Genomic DNA, 27,635 nt, shown 5'->3' with positions numbered 1-27,635 from the left:
TATCCGAGGCATGGCGCATACAGAGGGCGATGGTGACAGAGGCGTTGGTGGGAGGCCCCTTCTGCTCCATTCTTGGGGAGTCCCCAGAGTTCCCGGTAAAGCTGGATTGCACTCATAAGGTGGGCCCACAGAGAGCCGCCTCTGTGCCACCTGCGGACATACTGACTTGTGTCCATGACTACCACCTGGAAAAAAGGATTCTTCGCGAGGCTCGTAGCTGCCCGGACTTTACATATCGGAGGCAGAAACCCACTTTTTCAAGACCTGGCTGCCTCTACTTTGCTTAAACGTAAATCTTTCTGGCGATCACCCTACACCTTCAGGACTCCGTCATAAAGTACTCTTGGGGGCACCCGTTCAGGTTGATCTTTCCCTACAAAGGGGAACTGAGGCAAATTCGATCACTTCCGGCGGCCTACAAGCTCTTAGGCATTGAAGAACCCGCGACAGACAGGTCAAGCACAGACACTCGCCCCCGTAGACACCGAAGGGGCCATGGATGGACCACCATCAAGTCTCCAAGTCCGGTGGCACGCCCTGACCCAGACACTATGGCCAAGGAACGGCAAGCAAAGCTGTTGACCCTCGCAGGGGCATCCTCGGAATGAAACAGACTCAACGCTAGTCATGGTTTCTGCTTTGGCACTGTAACTTTGATTTATGCCAATAGTATAGATAATGCTTTCATGGGCTGCCTGGTGGGAGCCATGGGCCACAGGTACCCCCTTCTTTTTTTTCCTCTAAGAGCAGGACACTCTGGACATTGACTCTTGTTCTATTGGTTCGTTCTTGTTTTTGTATCAATGGGGGTTTTGTTGTTTTCACTGTTGGGGGTCTCCTCCCCCTTGCTGCTCTCATCCTGACCCGTGTGCGGCAACGTGACTCTTTGACGCTGTGAGCATCATGTCTGGGGTACTGGAGGATTCAACCCACTGGGGATAGATCTGCCCTAATGCACCGACAGAACGCGATACCCATCACACCTAGGTAGTGTCACAATCCTGACGTTGAATGTGAAAGGACTTAACAACCCCATTAAAGGCAGAGCTATCCTGTCTTATCTTGAAAATTCGGGCGCCCACATATGTTTATTGCAAGAGACTGGTTTGCTGTCTAGTGATAAGCATCAAATGTGTTCAAAGGCTTTCCCACAGAAATACTTCTCCTCCCTCCCCACTAAGAAGGCCGGGGTCACCATTCTTTTTGCTCGGACGTTCCCTGGGAAGGTGTTAACCAAGGTATCGGAAATTAGAGAGCGACTTCTGGCATTTTCGGTGACTGTGGGGGGAGGCGGGGGACACATTACCCTGGCCACTATTTAAGCTCCTAACAAAGGCCAAGAGGGGTTCTTACATGAGGTAGTAGGGGACTTGACGTCTACACCTGATCAACACATTTTTATAGGTGGGGACCTAAACATCGTGTTTGATAGTCAGTCGGACCGCACCACGCAAAGGCAGGGTCAAACGGGAGCTCTCTCTGCCACCTCTCGCCAGTGGTTGCAGGACCTGGGGCTGGTAGACCTGTGGCGGCACTTCCATCCTCATACACTGGACTATACCCAGGAGGACATATGCACGGCTAGATTACTTTCTAATGACTCGGTCTCTCCTACCGATTGCACAGAGCTCAGAGATCGAACCCCAGGCACTCTCAGACCATGCGGACCTCACTGCCACATTGTTGTTTCCCCTCACTTCTCGTCCATCATACTCCTGGAGGCTCATAGATGCGCTCCTCCATCGCCCTGAAGTGGTGACACGCCTTACCAAAACACAGACAGACTTTTTAGCTACCAACGACACCCAGGACACCTCAATCATCTCTCTTTGAGAAACCCTCAAATTGGTAATTCGGGGTAACCTCATAGCTATATCTGCCGCAGACAATCGAGCCCGCAGGGAGAAGAGGGATGAACTTTCTAAACAAGTGTTGGAACTAGAAGGTATTCACAAAAGGACAGGAGCCCCCGTGTTTGGAGGAAACTAAAAGCAGCGCAAGCCCAATTGGCCAGTTTGGACCTTGATAGGGCAGAATATGCCGCTCTCCACCTGAAACATACATGTTATACTGGAGGGGACAAATGTGGCTGTTTACTGGCTCAGAAATTGTGTGTACAGCGGCAGGCGGCTGCGGTCCCGCTCCTTCTAGCTGACATGGGTGAGGAGATCACACAGAAAAAAGAAAGAGCTAATGTTTTTCTGGACTTCTATGCGTCTCTTTACATCGCCCAGTCACTGCCTGAACAGAACCCTTCCAGGTATTTTCAGGGCATAACACACTCTAGGCTGACACCTGATCAGGCAGATGCCCTGGACAGCCCCATCAAGACTGAAGAGGTCATATCGGCCATAGCTCGTCTTAAACTCCTTAAATCTCCCAGCCCAGACAGCTTCACCACCATCTTTTATAAAACCTTCTGTTCCATCCTAGCCCCCATACTGGTCCGACTTTTCAATACTATTGATGGTACCACTGAGTTACCGCCCACGGTGCTCCTGGCATCGATAGCAGTACTGCCCAAACCAGGGAAAGACAATCGATAGTGTGCCTCTTACAGGCCGATATCCCTGTTAAACACCGATTTTAAAATTTTCACCGGGATTTTAGCATCCAGACTGGGTCCCATGATGCCGTGATTGATCGAACCAGACCAGGCTGGATTTGTCGCAACCAGGCAATGTAGCGATAACACCAGAAGGTTACTGCACCTTTTGGATAAGTCCCAGCGTCAATCCGAGGAGCGTGTCTTCCTGTCAATAGACGCCGAAAAGGCATTTGACAGGGTCAATTGGCCTTTTTTAGAGACCGTTTTGGGGGAGTTTGGTATTGGGCGCAGACTCCGCCAATGGGTGTTCAGAGGTTATAGCCATCCTTCAGCCACTGTTGGGGTGAACGGCTTCATCTCCGATCCCTTCCATATCACCAGGGGCACACAATAGGGCTTTTCCCCCTCTTATTTGCTCTTTATATGGAGCCGTTTGCCCAGAGGGTCTGTGAAAATCAGCAGATCAAGGGATCCTTTTTGTGGGAGAGCGGCATACCATCAGCCTCTATGCAGATTATGTCATTGCAACGCTGGAGTCTCCCCAGACCTCGGCCCCGGCCTTTTTGGGCGAGCTACAGGAATTTTCCATGGCTTCTGGCTTTAAAGTCAATGTGACTAAGTCCCAAGCGTTGGGTTTCTCTTTGGAGCCGTTGACTGCCAACACACTAGCCCTAATGTGCCCCATCCGCTGGGACCAGAAGGTCATTCCATACTTGGGTATATTGTTGTCAGTATCCACGGCCGAGACCCTCTCTCTGAACTATACTAGGTTGTTGCAACAGACCAGACGAGAGCTTAAACAATAGCGGCCATTCAATCTTTCCTGGTTAGGCAGGGTGGCAGCTCTCAAGATGAGTATACTCCCTAAAGTTTTGTATTTGTTTCAAACTCTCCCGGTAGAACCACCATCAGGCGCGTTGAAGCAACTTTAGTCTGAATTTAGTGCTTTTGTCTGGGCAGATAAGAGACCACAAATAAATATTAGAATGGGCCCAACTGGAGTCCGAGAAGGCCTGGCTCTTTATGGAGCATGCACTGGCGGGAAAGACTCTTTGGAAGGCCCACTTCCTTTGCAAGGCCTCTAGGCCCTCAGGTCTCTATGGCTCCTCGGTGGCACGAGCTACATGAAAGCCTGGGATGCCACTGCCACACACAATAGTTTGAAAACCTTTCCATCACCTCTCACCCCTATTACTGAAAATCCAAACATCTCCCCAGGCTTTGATTGGGAGGCATTCAGTCACTGGGACAAAATGGGACACAGGTCCATAGGACATTTCTTTGATACGGAGGGCCTCCGATCCTTCGAGGATTTTAAATCAGATTTTAATATGCCTGAAACTGAGCGTTATCACTACTTGCAAATAAGACACTGGAGTTTGCAGCCACAGATTCGTCCTGGAGCGGAGCGGCTCCTTACCCCGTATGAGTGCTGGTTACTCTCCAAACAATCCACAAAGAGACTTATCACAGAATTATATCACATCCTGCGACCCCCAGAAAAGGCAATCAAATCAGCGGGCCAACGATGATGGGAGGGTGAGCTTGGACGGACACTGACCCCCAAAGAATGGACTGATATTCATTACAGAATGCGACACTCAGCACGCAAAACTTCTAGCATAGAGACAGCCACTAATATTATGATGTACTGGTATCTCACACCATCTCGACTCCATAAAAGTGATCCCGACTGCTCTCTTACTTGCTGGAGGGGGTGTGAGGCAGATGGCACACTGTTACATCTACTATGGTAATGCCCAAATCTCACATCCTATTGGACACAGGTGTTAGACAAGCTCGATTGTCACTTTGATACCACACTCTTATGTTTCCCTGAATATGTGGTTCTAGGAGTCTCTGATAGACTTACCTACCCCCTCAAGTCCCGTAAAGTTAAGCAACTTGGCATAGCCCTAGGGGCGGGACTACAAAATACACTTTCCTTCTGGGGCACAGATAAGACACCAACGTTCCAGGGATGGCTTCATCGCCTATGGTATGTGCTAGGCATGGAGCGCATTTCCTTATCGCTCCATGGGGATGGGGCTGCTTTCGCCGACGTATGGCGACCCTTTGTCACTTTACTATGCTCTGAATTTCACGAACTATCCTGCCCTAGATATCTGCGGCTTTTACGCCTCCCCACGCTGCACCATGACACAACCCATGCACCACCACAGTGAGCCAAGAATGTGCTGAGCCCAATTCCCACTTTTATGTATAAGCAGCTTGAACGGGGGAGGAGACGGGAGGGGGGCGGACGGGGGGAGGGCGTTTGGAGGGTTGTGGGAAGGTTTGTTTCAATTCTTATTTGATGCTCTGCGATTTTTGCCAGCCCATGACCTGGGTTTCATTTCTCATTGCATATTGTTTGTTGTTAAATCAATAAAAAGACTTCAACCTAAAATGCCCAGGACTCCTGCGGCAGTTTTGGATGCATAAACCTGAGGCTTTCTAAGGATCCAGACAGGTAAGTTCAAGGATGATATCCTGTGGTAGAAAAACTGACCCTGAAGAGGCAATGCAGTGTACAATGCTGCTTCTTAAGTGGTCTCTCCAACATGTGGACCACCACTATAATGGCAACTCTGGCGCTAATGGGTTTGTCTTGCATTTGGAGCACTTCTTCCTAATAAAGACTGTTAGGAGTGGTACAAGGAAAATGGTAGCAAAATCTCACTGACCATTTGGTCACATTGGCACTAGCCTTGTCCAAGATTTGTGGGACCTAGATGCAAATTTGGGTAATTTGTTATTGAGAGTGAATATACACATCTGTGCACTATATTTTGCAGAACTTTGGTATTTAGAATATTGTTCATTTGATAAACTCTTACCTTATTGTGTCTGTCTCAACACATCTACATCTAGTAGGTGGATTGCAATGATCTTGAGGCATTGCACAAGTATCCAGGATCAAATTATCTCCAATTTCAGAAATAGGGTTCTCAAACAAGCAAGCAGTCTCAGGACTCCCATCATGAGATTTTCTACTGATATCACCAGATAAATCAGTGATGTGTGCAGGGGACAGAGATGCTCTGTCTCCTCAGTTTCCTGAGAATTTACTCTACTGGTCCTCAAGACACTGCAGAACCGCTTGTGTTCAAATTGGTGTTCAGAACAATTGTTGGAAGGCATACTGTCTGAAGAACTTTATCTGTTAGGTAAACAGAAGACATTCTCATCTTGGACATAATCTTTGATTTAGAGAAGGGAAAATTATAGCAAGAGAGAGAATGATTTCCAGTACAACTAGGGAAGACATGGACGATTGATCTAGAACCCTAGACGTCCCTGGGTAGAGTCTGTCACTTGAACATCCTGTGGTACAGTTTGGAAAGAGGATAAATATATCAGTCAACCACCCGTAGATGACAGAATAATATAATTTTTCTTTTTCGATGTGCTTACTCACTGCGATGCACTTGAAGAAGGTGCATGGATTTTAGACAGAATAGACGTACCCTACTCTGGCAATAGCTTTGGCCAGGAGGAATACCAGGAAATTGCAGCGCATCTTTGAAACTGTAGATGAAAGTACAAATCATAGCAATCAGTTGTGGCTGTTCCGTAGTCCTGTAGGAGCAGATGCAAGATCTGGTGATGGCCTAATATTCACAATTTGTATTCAGCATCCATTTGCTTGCTTTCTGGGCTTGAACTCCTGCTTCAGGCATTCCTTTCATACCAGAAAGTAAAGGAATATATTAATTTGCATTTCTGGCATGAATTTTAGGCTAGTTTTTTCAGTGGAATTTCAGGAAGTGCCTTTAGACTTGGATTACATTTTACTCTTAAAATTGAGATGGGTTTATGGCAGGGTAGTTTCAGAATTTATACCACTTTGATATTAATGATTTTGGGAAAAGTTATCATAAAAAAGAGACTGTCTCCTATCCCACCAGTCTCACTCTTTGTCATCCTCAATTAACCGTGCACTTTGTCAACTGCCTGTTAACATGCTGCCGGTCTCATTTTGAATAACAAAGGAGCAAGATGACTTTCTAATCTGTCTGCTTTTTCCATTGGCATGGCCAGTGTTTGGTGTGAATAACAAAAGTGAAGTATCTCTTCATATGCTATTCCCAAAAGAGGGCCACTGATGCTTTTATTAAATGTTTGTGCCTTGATTATCTCCTTTTCATACAGAAATATGCCTAAAAAAACATTACTATCTGTCTCTAACATTGGTTAAAAGTAGAAAACATGTCAGTGGAAGCGTCTCTATACCATGTTCATTCACATATTACACAATGGTGTGCATTCAGCACATCAGTGCTTGTTGTCCACAAAAATAGTGCTTGCAAGTTTATCTAGGCTGTAGGTTGATTCAGTCTTCAGTACTCAGTTGCTTTTGCCATGGTTGCCTTACAAGAGTTAGTGAATGTCTGCTACTCTAAGCTGATACCAAGCACCTTCTTTGTGATAGTGAGAAAATGTTTTGCAAAATGCCTGATGAACTGAGTTTTTTTGGGCAAGGAAAAACCTTATCACAATTACTATTAAAAAAAAGTCAGTTGTGAAGGAAAAGCTCGTAGTGATAAAGCAAAGAAACGTAATACAATCATTCATATAAAAAAAATAAAGTAAAAGATGTCATAAAATTCAAGTATGTCAGCTGACACAGTCTAATGATGGTAGCAATACAAGTCAAGAAAGGCACCATTCTGGCATTTAGAATGAACTGAGAGAAGACTAGAAGACGCTCTGGTTTGATGTTTGGAATGAGAAATAATATCTAGAATTTGCAGAGAAGTGTTATTTAATAACTGCTTCCAGCCTCCATATATCAACTATGATCTGTACATGCTGATCATTTAGGAATGTATTTAATTATTTCTCACACAAAAAACGTTTACACCATCACGTCAACAACGTAACACCTTTATCAAAGACACACACACACACTTGCCACGGCTGAGGACGACACACATGTATTCACCTTCTGCAGTTGTGCTTTTGATATGCGAATGACAGGGGGAAACTTGCTGCCACCAGGAATGACAGGAAGCTGTCTACGGCCAGTTGAGCGGGTAGAGGAGGACAGACTCTCAGCTGATTGACTCTTGGGGCAGCCAGTCTCCTTCTTTTGCAGGGGATCCGAGTGACTACATAGAAAGGCTAAAGGGCTCTGGGTTCGGATGATGGGACTTGGAAGTCTTGAGGTGTAGGAATGCGGCTTGGGAGGTGTGTTGAGCTGTGAGAAGAACATGATGGGGGGGAGAAAAAAACATTTTTGGTTTACTTCAAAATTGAATGTCCTTTTTGGGGACCAAAGTTTTTCATTTATTTTCCATGCCTGTTTTCATTCATCTGCAATCTAGCACACATTCGTCCCAGGTTCAAATCTTGCTACAGTCTAAACAGGTGCTACACGTTTCACATTGCTCACACTCGTCTCTTCAAATAAAACCAATCTTCATGCTTTTCACGGTTTTCAATTTGCTAGGAGGCATAATGATTACAATCTTGGGCAAGATTTGAGCTCTCACGTCCCTGGTTCCCCTTTAGTCTCATTTTAGTTCCAGATGCTACAACGATACTTTTGAACCTGGATGGTAACGGCAGCGATCAGGAGAAGCATGCTGAGAAGGATGCAGGCATACTTAAGAAGTGCTCTGGAACGTAGAAGAGCTTTGTACACTGAAGTCTCTGCATGAAGAAGTCTCATCAGTTTACAGAAATACAGAATTGTTACCTGAACCGTCTACTGAGATGAGGGAGTGGGTGGTGGACTTGAAACCCAATCATGCACATTGATCTAGATATGGCGGTGGGGTTTATAAATATATAAATTTCAATTAGAATCTGACTGAAAGAGGACCTTGCACTCGTCTTGGGAAGCTGTAACGTTAAATTTCAGAGCATTCATCAACATAAGCGCAAACTATCTACAGTTCAATGTTCTTGACCTGCATCGAATGACTGGCTCATGGCCAACTTAGGAGCAAACCAAGAAAACCAGTTCAAAGTGCCTAATCACAGCTGTGGACATGTTTAAGGTGGCAATGAGGTGAAGGCAACAGAGACGGGCAGCATCCAGAGAAGGAGGGAGATGAAACTGTGACTAATTCTGTTGTGGATTCAACATTTAATTTTTTTAAGGGTAAGTGCAACCAATTTTGCTCCAGTCACTAGCCTATATCATCATTTAAATGAAATATATTAATTTCATCTTGTCCTAAAGCAGAATGCCACATGGCAGAGCTTAAAAATAAAATTTAACAAAAAAGACTGGAAGGAATTCTCTTTCGCATCTAGCCACTTGTTTGGGTAATATAATGCAGGTGTGTGCAGAAGTTCATGCAGGATTACAGACTTCCAAATACATTTTTACTGCTGGATGGAACATGTGAAGTAGGGTTTAGGTAGCATGCTCCTTTGCAAGGTAGAAGCAACTACTGACACGATTTACCATCATCTAGAGACATTATCTTTATGTATTCCAATTAGCTCTATATTTGATTTTCGTTGTACAGTCAAACATGTCCACAAGCATTTCACATCATGTACAGTGAAGAAAAGAAATAATTTCCCAATGAGAAAATCTCCAGCATCATATATCATTGTCTAAGTCTTTGCCTTAATTTGAGCTATTTATCCAGAGAAAAAAGGAAAACGTAATAGTAAAAAACTTCACATGAAAACAGATAACATGGAACAAAGTAAGGTAATTCAGGAGAGAATATATGTCAATTAAAGGACATCTGATTCAATTTGTTGGTCCTATTGTACTGCCGAAGCAGCATTCAAATCCAGGCTTGAGAGGGCCTTAAATCACCAGAACAATTCGATCTGCAACAGCATAAGTATGTTTATATTAAACCAAGTCTCCCTAAAGAGGAGACCTAATAATAAAGTCTCAAGACATAGCTGATGATCCAGTCTTCAAGTGGGACTTTCATCAGATTTAGCATCCAGTTTAACAATAATGGCCTCCCAGTCTCCAGGTGGTTTAGACCTTCCCATCGCCCTCTGCTGAGACATAATTGTTGTAATCTCCAATATGTTTCAGATGTGCACATCTCACATCAATGCCTCCACATCTGGAGCGGACATAGCTTTCCACCCCATTGTAGTCTTTCACCATGTGAAAATCAATGCCTAGTTAATAAATGTTAAAACGTTTTCACTGGTCCTGATCCTTTTACCCAACAAGCAGAGATCAGGAGTTACTCTCAAATGTGTACTCAGCAGGACCTGCACCCAAAACTGCCACATTCGCATAAAAATTAGCCTGGGGCATCCAACGTCACTGTCAAAGGTCGGAGGCTGCTGGGCATATCCTGACTATTCGGACAGAAGCCAAGCAAGTCTGGTTTAGATAATTAATTTGTGGTTACTTGAGCTGTTGATTTGAATTGATTATCTTAACTTATTCGAGCATCCAGTACCATTCTGTATTGGAGGCTAGTCTCCCATTTTCTCTTCACACCCTGTTAATTCAGAATAAAACCCCAGTACTAGCATTATATACAATGCAAATGCCAACACTGCTCTCTTACCCAACCCGTTACTCAGCAACATCAGGACAACATTCCTTTGCGGATCATCGACTTGCTTGCCTCCAAGCTATTCGCACAGCACTCGTCAGGGCCCTGCTCCCAGCACCTAGGCCGACTGCAGCGTTTCAAGGAGCAAAGTGCCCCATCTTTATTTCACAAGGAGGGTAACCCAATAACCCACTAAGAGCTTGGATAGCAACCTAACTGAAGGTAATATACCAACAAGAGGATCTTTTTGAAAAATAAAAAAAGTAAGTCTAGATAGAAGGCCCCAGAATGTTGACAGTATAGAATGAAACAAGAGGCAGAAGTGTCATGCGACTGATCATATGAATTAATCAGGCAGGGAAAAGGAATATGCAACATTTGATTTAACAAAATTATATATATTCTTTGTATTTAAAAATAATACAAGAAATAGGGTACATGAGATATAAACCTTGCATACATCATGTAACACTTCAGTAGAATTGCTTAACTGTAGAAGTGTTGGAAAGATAGGGAATTGTGATATAAAGGACGGAGCAGAACCAGAGCTCTCACCATCAATTCCACAGCAGACAGTGAATTCCAACTGGCCTTTGCTATAAAACAAGCCAAGGTTGAAGCTACGAGGTGGACTACATCTTTAACAAAGGGGAGGGGCTCAGCACAGGCTCCAATGGGAGTCTGCAGAACAGTATTTAAATCAGTCCCCAGGTGTCTCAAACCCCCGCGACGAAACCAGCACTGATGAAAGCCGTCAGGCTGAAACGCGTCTGCCTTAGCGTTTCGCCATATCACCTCAACCTGTGCTTTTAAATTTTGGACTCATTAAAGCCACTGTGTACTGCACCCTAGCTGTGTCTGGTACATTCGTATTTTTGGAGTGGATATTGGACTGAAATACCTAAGCCTGGAGGAAAAATATATATATATATATATATATATATATATATACACACACACACACACACACACACACCGCACTGAATAAAATTTCTGCACGAATTACCTGGTCCGTGTCCGTATTTGCTTTGAAGCTGTTCTACGGAATCTGGTGATATATATATATATACATATATACACATACATATACTTCATATTTAAAAATAATACAAGAAATAGGGTACATGAGATATAAACCTTGCATACATCACGTAACACTTTAATAGAATTGCTTAACTGTAGGAGTGTTCGAAAGATGGGGAATCGTGATATAAAGGACGGCGCAGAACCGGAGCTCTCATCATCAATTCCACAGCAGACATAACTGTCTGAAATTACGTCCCCAACAATTAAAGTGAAAACCCCACAGGACAACGGGTCGAGCGACTTGGATTTATAATATGTATTAAAGCTATCATTTAAGCTTAAAACTAGAATGCACAATCAGAAGCCTCCATCATCGCCATTAAGGGTTTTTTCAAAACAATGTTAAGAGTCATTTCGAGGCCCCCGCATCTTCAGACACAGAAGTAACTAGTAAGGTTTGTTAATGCCTTCCACCAACAGACAACTCAGGGAATTGCCTAATCATACTTGCCTTAGAACTAACCCTAGCCTCAGTGAGCCACGTGTACACTGAATTGGTGGGAAATGGATGACTCTTTCAATGTTAGCACAGGTGAGTTGTACTTCTTAGAAAACAGACTATCTCACCGGGGAGAACAGTACTCCATGCCTTTGACTCCTGAGCAGGAATTAAGTAAAAACATATAGGGTTCTTTTATTATGACATTATTGTTTCAAGTTGAATCATTATTGTAAAATCCAATTTCAGAAGCAGGAAAAAAAACACATACCATATTAAAGGCCAACACTTAAAATGAGGAAAGAAAATAAAAACACAAAGAATAGCACGCAAAACAGAAAATGGATGAGCAAACAAGTTCTCAATGGAAGGATTGGGATCCTGAACATAATCTCTGAAAAATATGGGGAAAGAATGTGCCAATTACTGGAGAAAAAATGAATTATGGCTATTTTCCAAAGTCATACTTTAAATGCGATGGAAAGACACCAGAGAAACCACATTTTAGAGCATTTCAAATGCACATAATGTGGAAGTTAACAATGAACAATCCACAAAACAGTGTGGAAGTGAAAGCTAACAGGATACACAATAAAAATTGATCCAGTAAGTCTGAGCAGAAGAAAAATGCCCTTTAACGACTCAACAACTTGAAGTTGAGTAACTACAGCATATGGCAGACCACCACAAATAAAGGATGATTCATCACAGAAATCAAAAACTACACATTCCCACAAAAGAATAGAGGAAAGGACCTGACATCACCATTCAGCAGGAAAGAGGATTTATCTAATACGCATACACTACTACGGTGTCCTGCCTTGACAGAGTGATATAAAGTTATTTATCATTCTGCTGCATATATAGCTTCCAGTCATATTGCACCTTAGTGAAGAGTCTCAAAAGTAAAGGGATGACATAAATTCAAAGAAAGAATGTGCTGCTGATTTACCTTACCACATTTTATGACTGCATACTTAGCTTCCAAGATATTCTATTCAGAATGTGTGTTAAACTTCATTTAACCGCCTGCCCTTATTTTTTATCCTGCTTAGAACATTCATCCAAAATGTTATTCTCAATCCATTAAAAAAAAACAGCTTGATAGGTTTAGCTTTAAGTTTGCTACCAGGTTTGTTAAAGCATCCTAAGCCCCCCACACAAGTGTGCATGCATATACTAATAACAACTGCCTTACCGGTGTGAAGGCTCCTTCTGCTTGTGCCTCCAATGGACTCGTTGGTGTGGCTGCAGGTAGCTGTCCAGCAGCTCCAGCTATGGGGTCCAATCTGCCTGTACTGGGCTCAGAAACAACTTGACACCCAACACCAATTTCTAAAATGGCTCCAGACTGGTCCTTCACATGCGGCCCACTATTTGTCCAAGTGTTCAGTCTACATTGCTCTTGTGGAGACTCTTCCAAAACTTGCAAGACTTCTGGCTCCTCCTCAGACGGGCTTCCAGTTAATTTTTGGCCTTGAACCCCACTGCTTCTGAAATCCTTCAAGTCATGTTCCTTATCCACGACGACCCACTCCTTAGAATCAACTTCTTGCCGACTAGAGCCCAAGTTAACCGCCACAAATCCATTGCTAACCACAACATCAGCATGCTCTGGAGAGCTAACGGAGCCAGGTTTGGATCCTTCTGGGGGATATTCCTCATCATAATGCCAATTGTGGTCAGTTACTGGGGGAGCAGATACAGGAGCCCCAGTTTTCTGTGGATGCGAAGGCAAAGCTGGGCCAGCAGCAACAAAAGCAGCAGCAACAGCTTCTTTCTCAAGACCCTTGTGAATCCTCTCAAGGCTAAACAAATCAGGAAAATAGAAAAGGGATTACACAGTGGCATTATTCTGTCACAAAGTCTAAGATCAGAACACAATCAAATAAGACTCCTAACTCTTAAACACAATAAAATACTGTGTAGAAAAGCAAGCAGCAGGAAATACTCTGGCCAGGATTGAATACATACTCATGTGACATAAATTTGATTTTCATTAGAGCAAACTACTGTCAGAAGACATGAAGCACTGAAGATACAACCTTTGATCATTATGGATTACTTCCTGGTTAGAAACAGTCTCTCAGGATAAAAGCATGACCCACTGTCACATTCCACTTGTGTTTTAATGCGACACTGCAACATTTTGACAGTGTACTAGTTCAGCACTTGTATTTTACTAATATTTATATTTAAAACACTTGGTAAAACTAAACATGTCCTTCCAAGATCCGCTTGACTTCAACAGGATAGTATGTTGGAACTTTGGACAGGGCTGTCAAAAATGTGACTGCGTTGCGAGTGAGTCACAGTTTACTAATGAACACATATTATGCAGATTTGCAAGGAGGGGTGTAAGGTCGTGAAAGGTCTACAGAAACATAATAGAAAATGACAATGTAATGTTGGCGAGCAATTGTTTTGAAGATGTAACTTTGTCTCCGAATTCCTTACTTTAAAAACAACCATTACCTGCTCATCCATACTCGTCCCATTTTTGACTAGTAGAGGTGTCCTCAACTCCAATGACAGGAACCTCCTTTTCCATTCTCCCTCGGAGCCCAAAGGACTGTCCCCACTCGAAGGTCCTCCTGTCTTTGTTTTGCCAGTTCTGACAGAACAGATGGCTTGTTTCACTCCGAACTTTGGGAGGAGGGATAGAAGAGTCAAAACAGATTCTGCCCTCTGTAGGATTGTCTGGTTTCTTTTTGCAGGGCAGCACTGATGAGCACCTCTGGTGGCCCCAATTCAGGTCCAGGAGGGGTTCATTTAATGTACTTGAGTTCCCGGAGCTGCACTATTTTTCCACACTCCCTGAGCTCCTCTGTGCTGCCAGCTGCCATGCCTGGACAGACACCTGATTGCGCCGCAATACCACATTATTACATGGAATGTGCAGGGTATAGCCACTGCGGCCAAATGCTACTGCATTTATGCATATCTCAAACATCGACGTGCCCACATTGCCGTGCTCCAGGAGACTCCTCTCACGGCCCCTGTACTAAATGGAGAAGGAAGACTTATGGGACCAGAGTGTCTGCTAATGCAAGGGGTATTTTCATTTGCATTGTACCAGGGGTCCCCTTTACTCTGGGTACACAGCAGGTGGACGCAAATGGGAGATACGTCATACTTGAGGGACACCTGGACTGGGTTCTCTTACACTGGTGGCTTTGTATGCACCCAACTCCAACCAAGCTGAGTTGCTAGATAGTCCTACCTCAGTGCTCCTTCATGACCCACTCAGCCCTGGGATTTGATGGGCGGGGGAGGGGTGATGTTAACTGTGTGCCTGATTTACACCTCAACCGTTCTACTCCACCCTTACATGCAGCAGTCAGCACCTGCACCACACGATACTTTGAACAATGGTGCACGTGTATGCACCTACGCAATGCGTGACACATGGGGCATCCACATGACAGCGAATACTCTTTTTATTCCATTATACATGAGTTACACACCAGGATTGACCTCTTTTTGTACACAGCTCCTCTGGGCTCACGGGTCGTCCGCTTTGAATATCTAGCACGCGCTCTGTCAGACCACTGCCCCTGATGCTCACATTGAGCTGGGGCAGGCAGCGCACCACTATACTTACTTGGCTATCGGGAGGATCTGACACTCTGCCTCACTGATTATTTTACAGAGAACCAAGGTTCTGCCTCGTCACGCGCCCGGGAATGGGATGCACATAAGGTTGTGGCTGGGGCATCCGCCGTCGATACTCTAGGAACTTGTGTCCATTGAGTAAGGTCTTCACTGGATGGAAATATAGGTAGCCAACTGGATGGCATTGCCTACCTGGCTGAGACAGTAGCATGCACAGCGCAGTGAGGTGGAGGCGGCATTGAGTCGCCATGATTATCGTAAGAGGACGGCCCTGCAACATGCCTATGGCGATCGGTCCGGCAGATTGCTGGCATGGCTTGCTTGTGAGAAGCAATAATGCGCCCTCATTGTAGCACTTCGTGGCCATGATGGTGAACTCATTACTTCCCCGATGGCCATTATTGCAGCCTTCTACGATCACTATTGTGGGCTGGATTGAGCGCCTGCCTCTCAGTCTCTGAATAACATAGCCGGGTTCTTGCATGGACTCTCTCTTCCTAAACTCAATCCTCTGCAGCGGGCTGATCTCAATGAACCCCTACAGTTGGAACAGATCCATGCAGCTATCTCTCAGATCGCCCTGAATAAGACTCTGGGGACAGACGGCCTGCTGATCGAGTAATATGCAACCTTCTCCACAGACTGGCCAACATTTATTGACTATGTTTATTGTAGTTAAGGACCGTGGCGAATGCCCGAATTCCCTCCGAGAGACCCTGAGCTACCTAGCCCGGCCGCGGCCCGCTGGATGTAAGGTCATTTACCCCCCCTTTCGGTACTGAACCTGGATAGCAAGATTTTGGGTAAAGTCTTGGCGAAACTCTTGCTTCCAGTCACCCACATGTTTGTGCATGATGACCAGTCTGGTTTTATACTGGGTCGCATTACGTTTGTCAACATACGTCGATTACTGTGTTTCATGTACAACACCCCTCCCCTCGACGCTTACAATCAAGTGGCCGTATCACTGGACATAGAAAAAGCCTTTGATACTCTGGGGTGGTATTTTCTCCTCTATACACAAACCCAACTGCAAGGGTGAAGACTGGTCTGGTGATATCAGACCGTCTTAGAATTCAACAGGGTACCTGCCAGGGTTGCCCTCTGTCACCACTCATTGTCGTACTAGCAATGGAGCAACTTGCTTGCCGCCTGCGGGGTAGTGCACATCTGTGGATTAACTCCACGTCATTTCGGTATAGGGAAAAAATATAGTTGCAAATGGATTAAACATGGTCCTTCCTCTTAATTCTTTGCCTGCCACAAGAGGAGCTGAAGGCATTATCTCAGAAGGTTAGAACCTTGTGCCAGACAACTTCTCCTCAGAGGATGCAGTGCTTCTAGCATGCTGCACCAAGTTCCTGTCAGACGGTAGAAAGGGGATGCATTCCACTTCTGTGCGTTGCCTATAGAGTTCTCCTATGTAGTCCTTCCCTTAACCCTCATTCTTTGGATATTGTCCTGCAGCAAGAGGCAGGCACTACTTGTGACTGCCATATATAGAACTTCCAGGTTCTGCCTCCACCATCAATAGGCTGCTACTGTCAAGTGGATCACTGCATTACTCCCTTCGCCTCTCAGCTTCCCTCCTCCACCTCTATTCATCCTTAAGAGAACACACATATCTTTTGGTGTTGAAGTTAAAATGCTAGGCCTGTTGAAATAGCATCTCCTCCATGGACTGGCCTCCACCTCTACACCACTCTTAGACATACCACTGAATGGCCACATCCAGAGCTGGTGGAAGCATAAAAGCATTCATCACTGCAATAGTCATTCACTGGTGCATTACCATTACCTACTCCAGTCCACTGGTGATCATTCAGAGAATCGCAGAGTGGTCTAGGGGGCTTCAAAGATTTCCTTGCCACACTCCTCGTGAGATTTTTCCTTTCTCACCCGGTGACGTAGTGTGAAATCTACAGTATTGCTCTCTTACGTCTTGTGGTTTCTCCTTTTGATCCTTTGTAGAGGGCTTTCTTAAAGATGCTAATGTACAAAACATCTTTTTATGGTGGCTATGACTTTTCCCAAGAAGATGAGAGATTTAGTTTTTTTTGGTCACCAGTCCTCCTTACTGGCATATCTTTCTGGACCGTATAGAGTTGAAATTAGGCCAGGGTGTGTATATCCAAGACTGGTGTGAAATTCCATGGGGAAGAGAATAGTGTGCCACTTTCTATTGATCTTTCCTCTCTCCTGAGAAACTTTATCTGCACAGGTGATATGCGATGCCAGGTTCTCATGTTTAATTTCTTCAGGCAGCATCGAAGCTGGTTCTAGTGCGTCCTCCAATGGTAAGGACTAAAACAAGGACGAAACGTTTTGATTCCTCACCACTAATCCCAGTGCTTCAGATCCTATTTTCCTCTCAGTACTTACTTCCCTCCAATCATCCTGGACAGGTTGCAGATTTCAAGACAGCTTGTTTAGTTTATATAGAAAGAGCATGGAGCATTCTCTCTTCTTTTTGTACAACCATTGTCTGTCATTGAAAGTGTGGACACATCTAAAAGTATGTACTAGGACGAGGAGTAAAAATCAGAATAATGAGCTTACTGATAAATAATCAAAAAATGTATATGCAAATCCAAGCTTTACATTTAATATTACTTCTTCTACTAACCACAGTTAGGAATATAATGGTGCTAAAGATAGTAGGAAACATACATAATAGGTATTAACATGTTTAAAATAGTTTTGGAATAGGAGCATAGTACCAGTTCTCCAAAAACTTGTCAGTATCTGGCTTTGATTCCAGTGTTAGACGTTTCTCCAGTTCAAAACTGTGAATTGTGCGTAGCTTCCGCAGCAGTGGGACATCTCTGTCGGGCTGGAGGGCCTCTGAACGCACATGAATTGGAGAGCCAAGACTTGGCACATTGAGGATGCCATTTGCTGGTCCATTACTATTCTCCTCTTCTGTAGCAGCCTAAGAACAGAAAAACAGAAAATATAGATTACTCAGAAACCCTCATCATTAAGATTACAATTAGTATTATTACTAGCAAGGTCTATCTATTAGAAGTAATCTTTCTCTCAAGACCCTTCTCCGTGGATACATACTGATGTGAGAAAACTCAAAATACTCTTTTGTAAATGACTGCAAAAAGCAAAACAATACTGAACATGGGAACACATTTTTCAGCACTATGGACTGTGTTTTACATGCCATTAATGGGCTCAATTCACAAAATCGATGCCTTTGATTTGCATTGATATATATATATATATACACACACACACACACACACACACAAATTATGGATTTCAGGGTCTATTCATGATCGACTATACACATTCTAGTAGAGTTTCTGACTGGCAGGCATGTGGAAAAGTACAATTCATTTTAATATTTTTTCCTTTGGGTGAAGCATTGTTTATTTATCATGGAAAAATATATCTCCCTCAGCCCCCATGCTTTTGAAAAGTATTCCATGGTGGAAACGGTCCTGCAAAACATCTTTGAACAGTCAAAAGATTGTTAGGTTGGGGAAATTCAAACACTTCTGGTTGCAAATCCAACTAGAAACCTTCTCTTAATCTCCTTCTTGGGTGTTAGACTGCACACCGGTGTAAATGTGATCCATGGGTAGAAACCTACATGAACCTTCGTTTTGAGGCCCACATTTTGGTGCACACAACACACGTGCATTAGGTTTGTGAGCTGGGTCCACTGCTGTGCAACTCACTATCCTGTTTTCTCAAGAACTGACTGATGTGAGGCCACAATCAGAAGAGATGGCGGAGCTGCAGCCTCCAGCTGCACAAATAACAGCTGTAGGACATTTCCCAAAAGTGTTTCATTCGCAGGTTTTGATGGCGTGAAATCCACCTGGATGCAGACCAGCATTTGGAGACTATTCTTCCAGAGCGGTAAGCCACAGAAGTGCCTTCAACAACAGACGCAAACTGACCATGCCTTACTGGCAATCGTTTTAATTCTTTCTTTCCGTCCATTACCATCTCCAATTAGATTCTCACCTTCACTATAATATTCCAGGAAGTGTCCAGCCTTAAAAGTGCAGCTTAGAAAAATTGTACAATATCTACGATTAAGTGGGGGTAACAGCGACATTTGTGCTGTAAGAGACTTAAAGAGATTTAGTGCTAGATTAGCAACACATTATTATCAAGTGAAAAACCAAGCCAAGGATGAAGTAGACAAAACAAGTGTCTTCAGAACAAATTTAATTTAAAAATGTTCTGTTGGGCACTTTTGAGAAAACATGGCCACCATTTCCAGAGCTTGAAATGTAATATTCATGTAGAAACTGACATATGCACAGTCTATCTTTAAAGTCGTTTTTGGATGAACATGCCATAATGAGTTATTTAAAACAACATGCTGTAATATTAATCCCAGGAAGATGTTATAATGTTGAATATATCAGTGGAAGAGTGTTATGTGTAGTTTTATGTGTTTGTATTCTCTATTTTTTTATTTTAATCTATTTATAAGTATACCTTTCGAAGAGCACCTTTATATCAAAACAATGTAAAATGAAAGAGAAGGAGCCTAGCTTGGAGCTTCTAAAGATCCTGAATCTGAAAAAGTTACTTTAGGAGCATTGTGTTTAACTGCGAAGCAAAGCCACCATCATATGGAGTCATTTGACAATTCAAAGGAACTCAGCACAGAAGGCAGAGAGCAAGAGAGTGAAAAAAGTGTAGAAAGCACAATTTATTCAGCAAAGGTGATAAATTAGAAGTACTTTCTCAGTGTCACCAAAATCTACATGAGTCAAAGTTCCTTCTTCATCAAATGCATGAAAAACATTTTAAGCAGTGGAATTTTGCAACTTAATTAAGGACCATAAGAAATAAAATTATCTTTAAAATAAGCATTCACTGCAATCGTAAGCAAAAAACAGGGAATAATGCAAAGCACCACTGCTTGTAATGGAATTAAGCATAAGGTAAAAAGCTCATAACATTCTATTGACCCCTAATATTTTGAGGAAAGACCAATACATTTTCAAGAGCTCAAAGTTATATTTGCTCCTTTAACAAACTATGCAAGTGGGGAGGTCATGTTCATTGCAGGAGTACTCCTCCTGGTCTCTGGTGACCAAATGGCACTGATTTGATATTCTGTGGTTGGTCTCCTGACAGGCCAGGCAGTTTTGAAAAAAACATCTCCGGAAGGCTACACAGCAACTCCTAAAATGGGAAGAGTTTCTGCCCTCCGGAGTCTACAGGGTCACAAATAAAAAGATGGGAGGACCGGTGCACTTTCGATACAACCCTGCTCAGCACCTGACTATATATTTATGAAAAGGATGGGATACAATGTAGTGGAGGTTTCTTGGACAGCAAACCTTCACTTTATTTAATTATCCCAACCAACTTCTTCATTAGTCCCTGATTATCTCAGGGGTGACTAATTACCACCTCTGAGGCCCATTTATGATATATTATGTTACTTTATCTTAGACAGCGCACTATCGTCCAAAGGCCTTTTGCCACTGAACTCAGTAATAACAGTAACGAGGACAAGAAAAGCATCTGAAGTATTGCCATACCAAGATGGCCCGCAAATCAAAACACAACTATGAAATGTTTCTAAGTTAGGAGGACAGAGTATTCCAAATTGAATTACCCAGGACCGAGAAGGCACGGCCTTCCAACTGGGCCTTGTGAAATTTGGGAGTGTGCAAAAGAGTCATTGGAGAGGAACTGAGATCGCGATAAAAGGCATCTGATTAAGCAATTACCAATGAATCTTAGACCTGTGCCAAAAATAGAATGGTGAACAAAGCACAGTGCTTGAAAGGTGATCTAGGCCTTAACTGGAAGCCAATTCAGACCAGTCAGGATCAGAGTGATCCCAGAAACAGTACAGCAACGCCCAGTGAGCAGCTTGATTTTGGATTGAACGAAGACAGTTGGTAAAACAATCCAAACCAAAAATGCATAAGACTGATGATATGGACATCGCTGACTTTTACAGTCTCAATGTTGAATGTTTTCATGTCAACAACCCAAGTTGAATGCTTCACTATCCACGCACAAGGCTTCCAAATAGAGACCCTGATAAGGATGACTCGGGTATGGTGGAGATTGACAACTCTACACAAAACTGAGTCCTGGCTGCTAAACGAGAGGGTTTGCCTCAGGTCTCACAGTGACCCCACAATTTCATTGCCAGCCTTCCCCTGGAAGGGGTATGCTCAAGTTGGGAAACATCAGGGGTGACTCTGTTACACACATGCATGAACCGTCTACTCCTGCTGATCACTTAGCAGCAGAGGAATCTTCCTGGGTTCATCCTTAGGTGAGAGCATCTATGCATTATGTGAACATTTCAGGTACTAGCAGAAGCTCTCGGAGAGCTTGCATTGCCACAGATTCACATTGTTTTCACGCAAAGACGCTTGGAGTCATCACACAGTAAACAAGAGGGGCATTTAGAGGTAGTCCTGAATCAGAATCTTTCTGAAAACGAGTACGTTATTTTAAGAGGATGATCATTGGCCTTTTCAGAGAAAAGCAGAACTGAGAAAAACTGAAAACCAAGATGTCTGAAATCAACGCAAGAGATGCAGAACTAGGAAATAAGGGGTGAAACAGAGAGACGAAAACAAAACAAGTAAAACAAAGGAAAATAAGGCATGGAAATAAAAAGAAATCTGGAAAACGGAATTTTGCGTAAATTAGTGAACAAAAACCTGGCAAAGTCCATGCTTAGAGCAACACGCAGAAAAAATAAAAAAGGTGCAGAGTTCTGTTTGGTCCAGAGTTCTGCTTGGTCTGAAGACTACAGTTTATACAGAAAGGTTTTAAAACTAACTGCAGGCTTTGCTCCAAAGGCTGGCAATTGTTGTGTCTATGGTAATTCTAAAAGGTTCCTAGCATAAAAATAGAAAGTCAATCTAGACAATGCAAAGATCTGTTGCTGAGATTTTCAGATCCAAAATATCACCTACAAAACGTTTGATGATTCATATGCTGGACTGTTCCCCAGCTCTTAGATCGGCTTAGGAGAGCGACTGGGAGAACAGCAAAGGATAGGAGAGTTGCCTTTAAGTTGCCAAGGAGGGTTTCAATCTCGTCCAAATACCACTTAACGCAATTCAAATACTTACAAAGAGTGTATTATACAAGAGATTGACTGTTCACAATGGGGAGGAATTCATTCTGGGCATGCCTCAGGTGCCTTAAATGACTGTGCTACCTTTTCCATATGCTCTGGGCATGTACAGTCATCTAAAGATTCTAGTGGGGAGGTTATAAACTCCCAGGGAGGGGTTATGGGTCGGCAAGGCCCATATAGCCCAAAAGTAATCCTTTTACACAATGTGTATGCTAAAACGCCATTACTTTTGGGAGTGACCATCGCTAAACAAGATGTTGCAGTGTAGCGAATCCCCACCTTGAGAGGGTGACAGCAGGCCATGAACCGGCAGTATGCTCCTTGTACATGTAGCATGAGTTGCTCCCACAGCCCCCTAAAGCATGGAAGGGTTGCTTTCACCTGGTATGAGGTCCTCAGAAATTAACTAAGGGTGGCCTTGGGGGATTGAGCATTATTCTGCCTTGCGTGCTTCCGGTTAAGAGCTGTGGCCACATTTGTCATCTTCTACTGGATCGTTGTCACAGGCACTATTTTAATTGTCTGGTGAACTTATGTTGTATGCAATTACCAGTTTTGCCCTCGCATCTATAAATATCAATACATATGTTTACAAAAATTAATTCCTAGACCCAGATAACTTAAGAGGGTACCAATTAGTCTGTCGCCACCTGTAAGTGAACAATATCATGCTTGATTCTATTAAATATGCACAGGAAATACTGACTGTTGAGTCAAAGGCCTTGGTGAAATATCCATAATATATCCAGCTTTTCATTTTCTCTGATCGACAGAACTAGTATGCTTTTATGTGCAGGAGGCTTGTGTCTGGAGTCCCCCCAACAGTTGTTCTTCGTGCTTTTTTCCTGTTATTTTTTTTTTTTTTTTTTTTTAAAACCTTTATTTCGATAGATGCACAATACACAGCGTCTGCCTACAACCCCCTCGGGGCCGGCCGCTATGACATTGGAGAACATAGAACAATAATGTCAGGATAAGAAAAGGTTTAATTTTATGGTTTTGTCGAGTACAACGTAGTGTACTTCGAACAGAGTCGAAGCTAATCACTGACCAGGAGAGACATCACCGTTCACGGAGCACCCAGAAGGAAGCGTTATATAGGAAGGCATTGGTAAGGAGACAGGTGGCCACCATCCAGGGACGAAGAGCATACACTATACCACAGAATGATAAAACACAATAAGCTCCTTACTAACACTGAACCCCGACCCCGAAGAAACAAAGAAACATAAAAGAAAAGGAAACCAAAGAGGAAGGGAGAAAGAAAGAGAGAGAGGGCCATAGAGACGAAGAAGACATAGAACACATCCCATCCCCCCACCCTGCATACCAGCGGAAGGCCATGGCCCACCCCCCCCCAATAGGCATGCCTGTCGCCCCAAATGAACCCCAAGTAGGAAAGAGAGTCCGGAGAGTGGGAAATAACCTCCCAGTCTCCGACTCCCAGAGAAGGCAGGAGGAGGAAATGTTACATACTCCCGGTCACCACAGCCCATTAAGCATCCCCCACCCTGAAAATCATCAGCACAACTGAAGAAGCAAGCAAAGCGGCAGGTGGGGAGACTCCATTTCAAATGTGCGAGCAAAGCAGATAATTAGCAGCCTCATCCTAGTCCCCGCCCGCCAATACGTACAGCAAACTAAAGAAAATCGCCCAGCCCCGGCCCGATCCTGAGCGGCCCCACAGATCCACCCCCGCGGTAAACAGTAGCAATTTACACACATGCGGCACAACCGATACATAAGCAAATATTCTAGTCCGGGTCATGCCAGGCGGTCAAGCAGGATCATCAAGGGAGGCAACATCAACCCTGGCCTGAACGCGGAGACCCCACCAAACATGGCCGCCGCTGGGAGTGTACCTCAGGCAGAACAAAGGAGCAAGATGGCCGCTCACGGCAAAGAAGACGCAGAGGGAGAAGAAGCGAGAGTTCCCAGTCATAGACCATCACCACATCGATAGTGACAAACACAGTTTTCCCCACCGAACGGCACACACTCCGGCGATGTTGAGGCAGACACGGCAACACCCGCAGAGGCAGAGTCTCAGCTTGTAAAGTGGAAGGGAGCTTTGTATCTGCAACTTGATCATTAGACAAACCCTCGACACTGTAACCAGGGAGAGGACGATCCATAGTACCCCCCTGTCGCCAATTTGTATCCGCCTCGAAGGGAATGAGAGGCATTGGGGGGTCAGACAACCGCAGTAGTTCCCTGGATGGCATAGCAGCATCGATCTTCCACTCCAGTTCTCGAGTGCGTTGGCACCATGTCGCCCGCAAGTCCCCCAGGGCTAGAAGGATATCACCATAGGTCAGGTCTGCTCCCTGCTGCAGCATGCCGACTGTATGTAAAGGCGCCACCGGGACACCCTCCAGCTCGACAGCAGGCAGTGAAGCCTGCGTCAGGGACATGGCGGCCTCCGCCTCTCCGGCGAAGCAGACCGGCACCGACACCATTTCCGCCGCCAGCCCACCTCGGAGGGGTGAGGGCGACTCCATAGGACGGAGGAACAATAGTGAGGGCAAGAGGAGTTGCTGCTCGCTATACGGGGCTCACACGATGGGAGAGCCCTCGGCTGTGTTGCAATGCGGGTGGTGGGCGCTCTCAAACGGTCACCGCTCTGACCGCTGGTAGGAGGACAAAGGAAGATTCGCCAGCCCGGACCCAATCGTACAGGAATTCTCTCCGTCGCGAAGAAGGCTCCGCCAGGCCGCCCACTCCACGTCCGGTCACATTTCCCCCGGCGCCGGTCCAGCCCCAGGTCGTCTCACCGTACGTGATAAGCGGTGTCCGGCGGTGGTGGTCGGGCCAGAATGCGTGGGCAAAGTCCAAAGTCGGCAAACTCTATGAATCCTCGACCAAAAAAGCCGGCGGGAACATCGGAGGAATGCGGGAAGTATCAGCGCATTCGTGGTTACATTTGCTCGCGCCGTAGGCAGGATTAAAGATCAGGATGTCATGTAAACAGCAGACGGGCTGCGGAGCCGGGAGCTCAGACGTCCTGTCCGTCCGCCATCTTGGCTCCTCTCCCCTTTTTTCCTGTTATTAATCAACAGAATAGTAGTGTATTTTGGGCTGTAAAAGTACACATACAAACAAGGGTGATTACAATTCGGACTATCACATGACTAAAAGTTGGTTGGTGCAGCTGAATAATGGTTGTGGTATGCAGGCCTTTTCACATAGAGCCCAGAGTACAGACTTTCCCGGTCAAAATCGGAGTAATGTCTCAGGCTCTGGCCTTACGATTCCCCTATTGATGGTGCACACAAGCAGTGAAAGGGTACACAAGAGGCATGGTAGCAATGGTTGGGACGTCCTTCCTCTGTCTACGAAGGGAGTTGCGCAGACTTTAGTGATGGCCAGAGCTGCTGTATCCCCTGTACCGGATACTCCCTACACGACACGTTTCTTCACACACTTCCTAAAGAAACCATCGTAACACTGAGTGCTTACATCTGATTTGAAATTGTATCCATCTTTAACAAAGCAGAAACATTGGTGTTCATTTTCCCTGCACTAAACCAGCAGGTCAGCCTGGGGTCTGAGAGAAGCAACAATTCAACAATGACTGTGACGAAGTGTATGGCCAAAACTACACCTTAGATTAGGAGATGGGTTACTCATATTTACTGCTTGAGAAGCCAGCACTAAACAGGAGCATCTGCATGGCAAGGGGTCACCCGGTTCCCAATCCACAACCTAAGTGACAGTGGTCATGGGTGCAGGTTGCTGTAGAACACAGGAAGGAAAAGTGATTTTTTAATGATGCTACCCTAGAACATATAGGGCCTATTTAGAATTTGAGTAGCTGGAGCCCAATTAGAAATGTACTGGATATAAGCAGCACCCTCCAGGCTTATCCAGTCCTCGAAATACATTCGGAAGAGAAGGCAAAAAGTTGGTCGTTTTTCCTGGAGTGGTGGGGAATATACTCCAGAACTGGGGAAAACAGCGCTGCTTTGAAACTAAAAAGAGAAAGAAGAAAGACTGCCTATCCCAGCATGGAGCTTCTGGAGAGCCTGAGTCTGGCGATTCGGAGTGTCAGTAAAGGGAATCAACTGAGAGAGGCTGGAGGATAGTGACCACTGCTCAGCTTGACTAAGATCTGCTCCGAGAGGCCCTATATGCCCTTATTCCAACACAACTGCTGTTGCACCTGTGTTTCCTCTACAAGCAGCACCGAGACCATCACCACCCACTCCAAAAATGTTCCTATGATGAGGGGGTCAGACCCCGGCATGGATGGTGCTCAAGCAGCACAGTTCCACCAATGCTGCCTGACAAGAATGTTCCATCTGCAGAACCAAGTGAGATATAGCCTTGTAAAACCGTGCCCTGAAGTTACGCTTGGACTACAAAGTAAAACTTGCCATTAAAGCTGTATTTCTGTCATAGATGCTCAGACAGCCTACAGCCTAGTTTTAGCTACAAAGCAACCACATTTAGTAGTCAGGGTTTGCACGAGTCATTGCATGAATCCAATACTGTTCTAATATTATAAGCCTAACAGGAGGGACGTACACCTTTATACCACTGGGCACTAGCTAATCCTAGACACTAACACCCAAATACGGAGAAGTAACGAGTCTGGGTAGGAATCAGATGATGCTAACAAACTGGCGATGGAAACAAAATGCACCACAAAGGCAGGAAAGGAGATGTTGCCCCAATTCACATGAAGGAGACAAAGAAGAAAATAAGTCATCTAAACACAACTCCACCTCCCAATATTAAGTACCACCATAAGAGAACCTTGTCGTACAAACAGAGGGCAGCGACTATCTGTCATACAACAAATTATCAGCCATCCAAGAACAAAAGTAAACCAAATGAATAAAGGACAAAAGACTCAGTATAGCAGTAAAAGGGAAATTAAGGATCTTAAGTAAAACCCCATGCAGCGATATTGAAAATAATCAAGGAGCTAGAAACTGAAGTATTCAGCAGAGGCCAGTGGCACCAGGCAGAGCAGTACGTGTAGGCAGGGCCTGGGACCTGGTATTAGGGGCTGGCTGATTGTTTTTACATTATAATTGCTTCAGAGCTGGGGCTGCTAAGGAAGGGCCAGTTTTTAGGTTCCACTTCCTGGTCCAGGAAGGCCGCTCTGAGCATGGGCACTCTCTGAAACAAGGAAATAAGATAAGACCCTGAAGGCGTCCCAAAGGCAAGCCCTTCTACGCCCTGTCGCACCTGGCCAGGACCAGAGGCCAGCCGTTACGCCGGTTTTGGGTCATTTTATTATGAGGATCTTCTTTCTATGAGAAATGCATACTCTTGTTTCTCAAAAGAGATAAGTGATACCCTAAAAAGGAATTATATTTTTGAAGAATATGCTACGAAGGTTAA

At 44.5% G+C, this 27,635-nt stretch overlaps 1 protein-coding gene across 3 annotated transcripts in view; it reads right to left on the bottom strand.

The window, feature by feature from the left end:
* TTBK2 (tau tubulin kinase 2) overlaps positions 1-27,635 on the bottom strand; it is a 536,541-nt gene that overhangs the window by 78,023 nt on the left and 430,883 nt on the right. For 2 of the 3 annotated variants that reach the window (XM_085627231.1, XM_085627232.1), the window contains exons 13-15: positions 17,908-18,119; positions 12,771-13,380; positions 7,497-7,751 (exon numbers count right to left, since the gene is read on the bottom strand). In XM_085627231.1, coding sequence (XP_085483357.1) covers positions 7,497-7,751; positions 12,771-13,380; positions 17,908-18,119 — 1,077 coding nt within the window. The remainder of the gene's footprint in view (positions 1-7,496; positions 7,752-12,770; positions 13,381-17,907; positions 18,120-27,635) is intronic. The other variant, XM_085627233.1, reaches the window with a different exon arrangement.

This window comes from Triturus cristatus, chromosome 9 (assembly GCF_964204655.1).
Source record: "Triturus cristatus chromosome 9, aTriCri1.1, whole genome shotgun sequence".
Classification (NCBI taxonomy): domain Eukaryota; kingdom Metazoa; phylum Chordata; class Amphibia; order Caudata; family Salamandridae; genus Triturus; species Triturus cristatus.
This window is presented reverse-complemented; position numbering and strand designations above follow the sequence as displayed.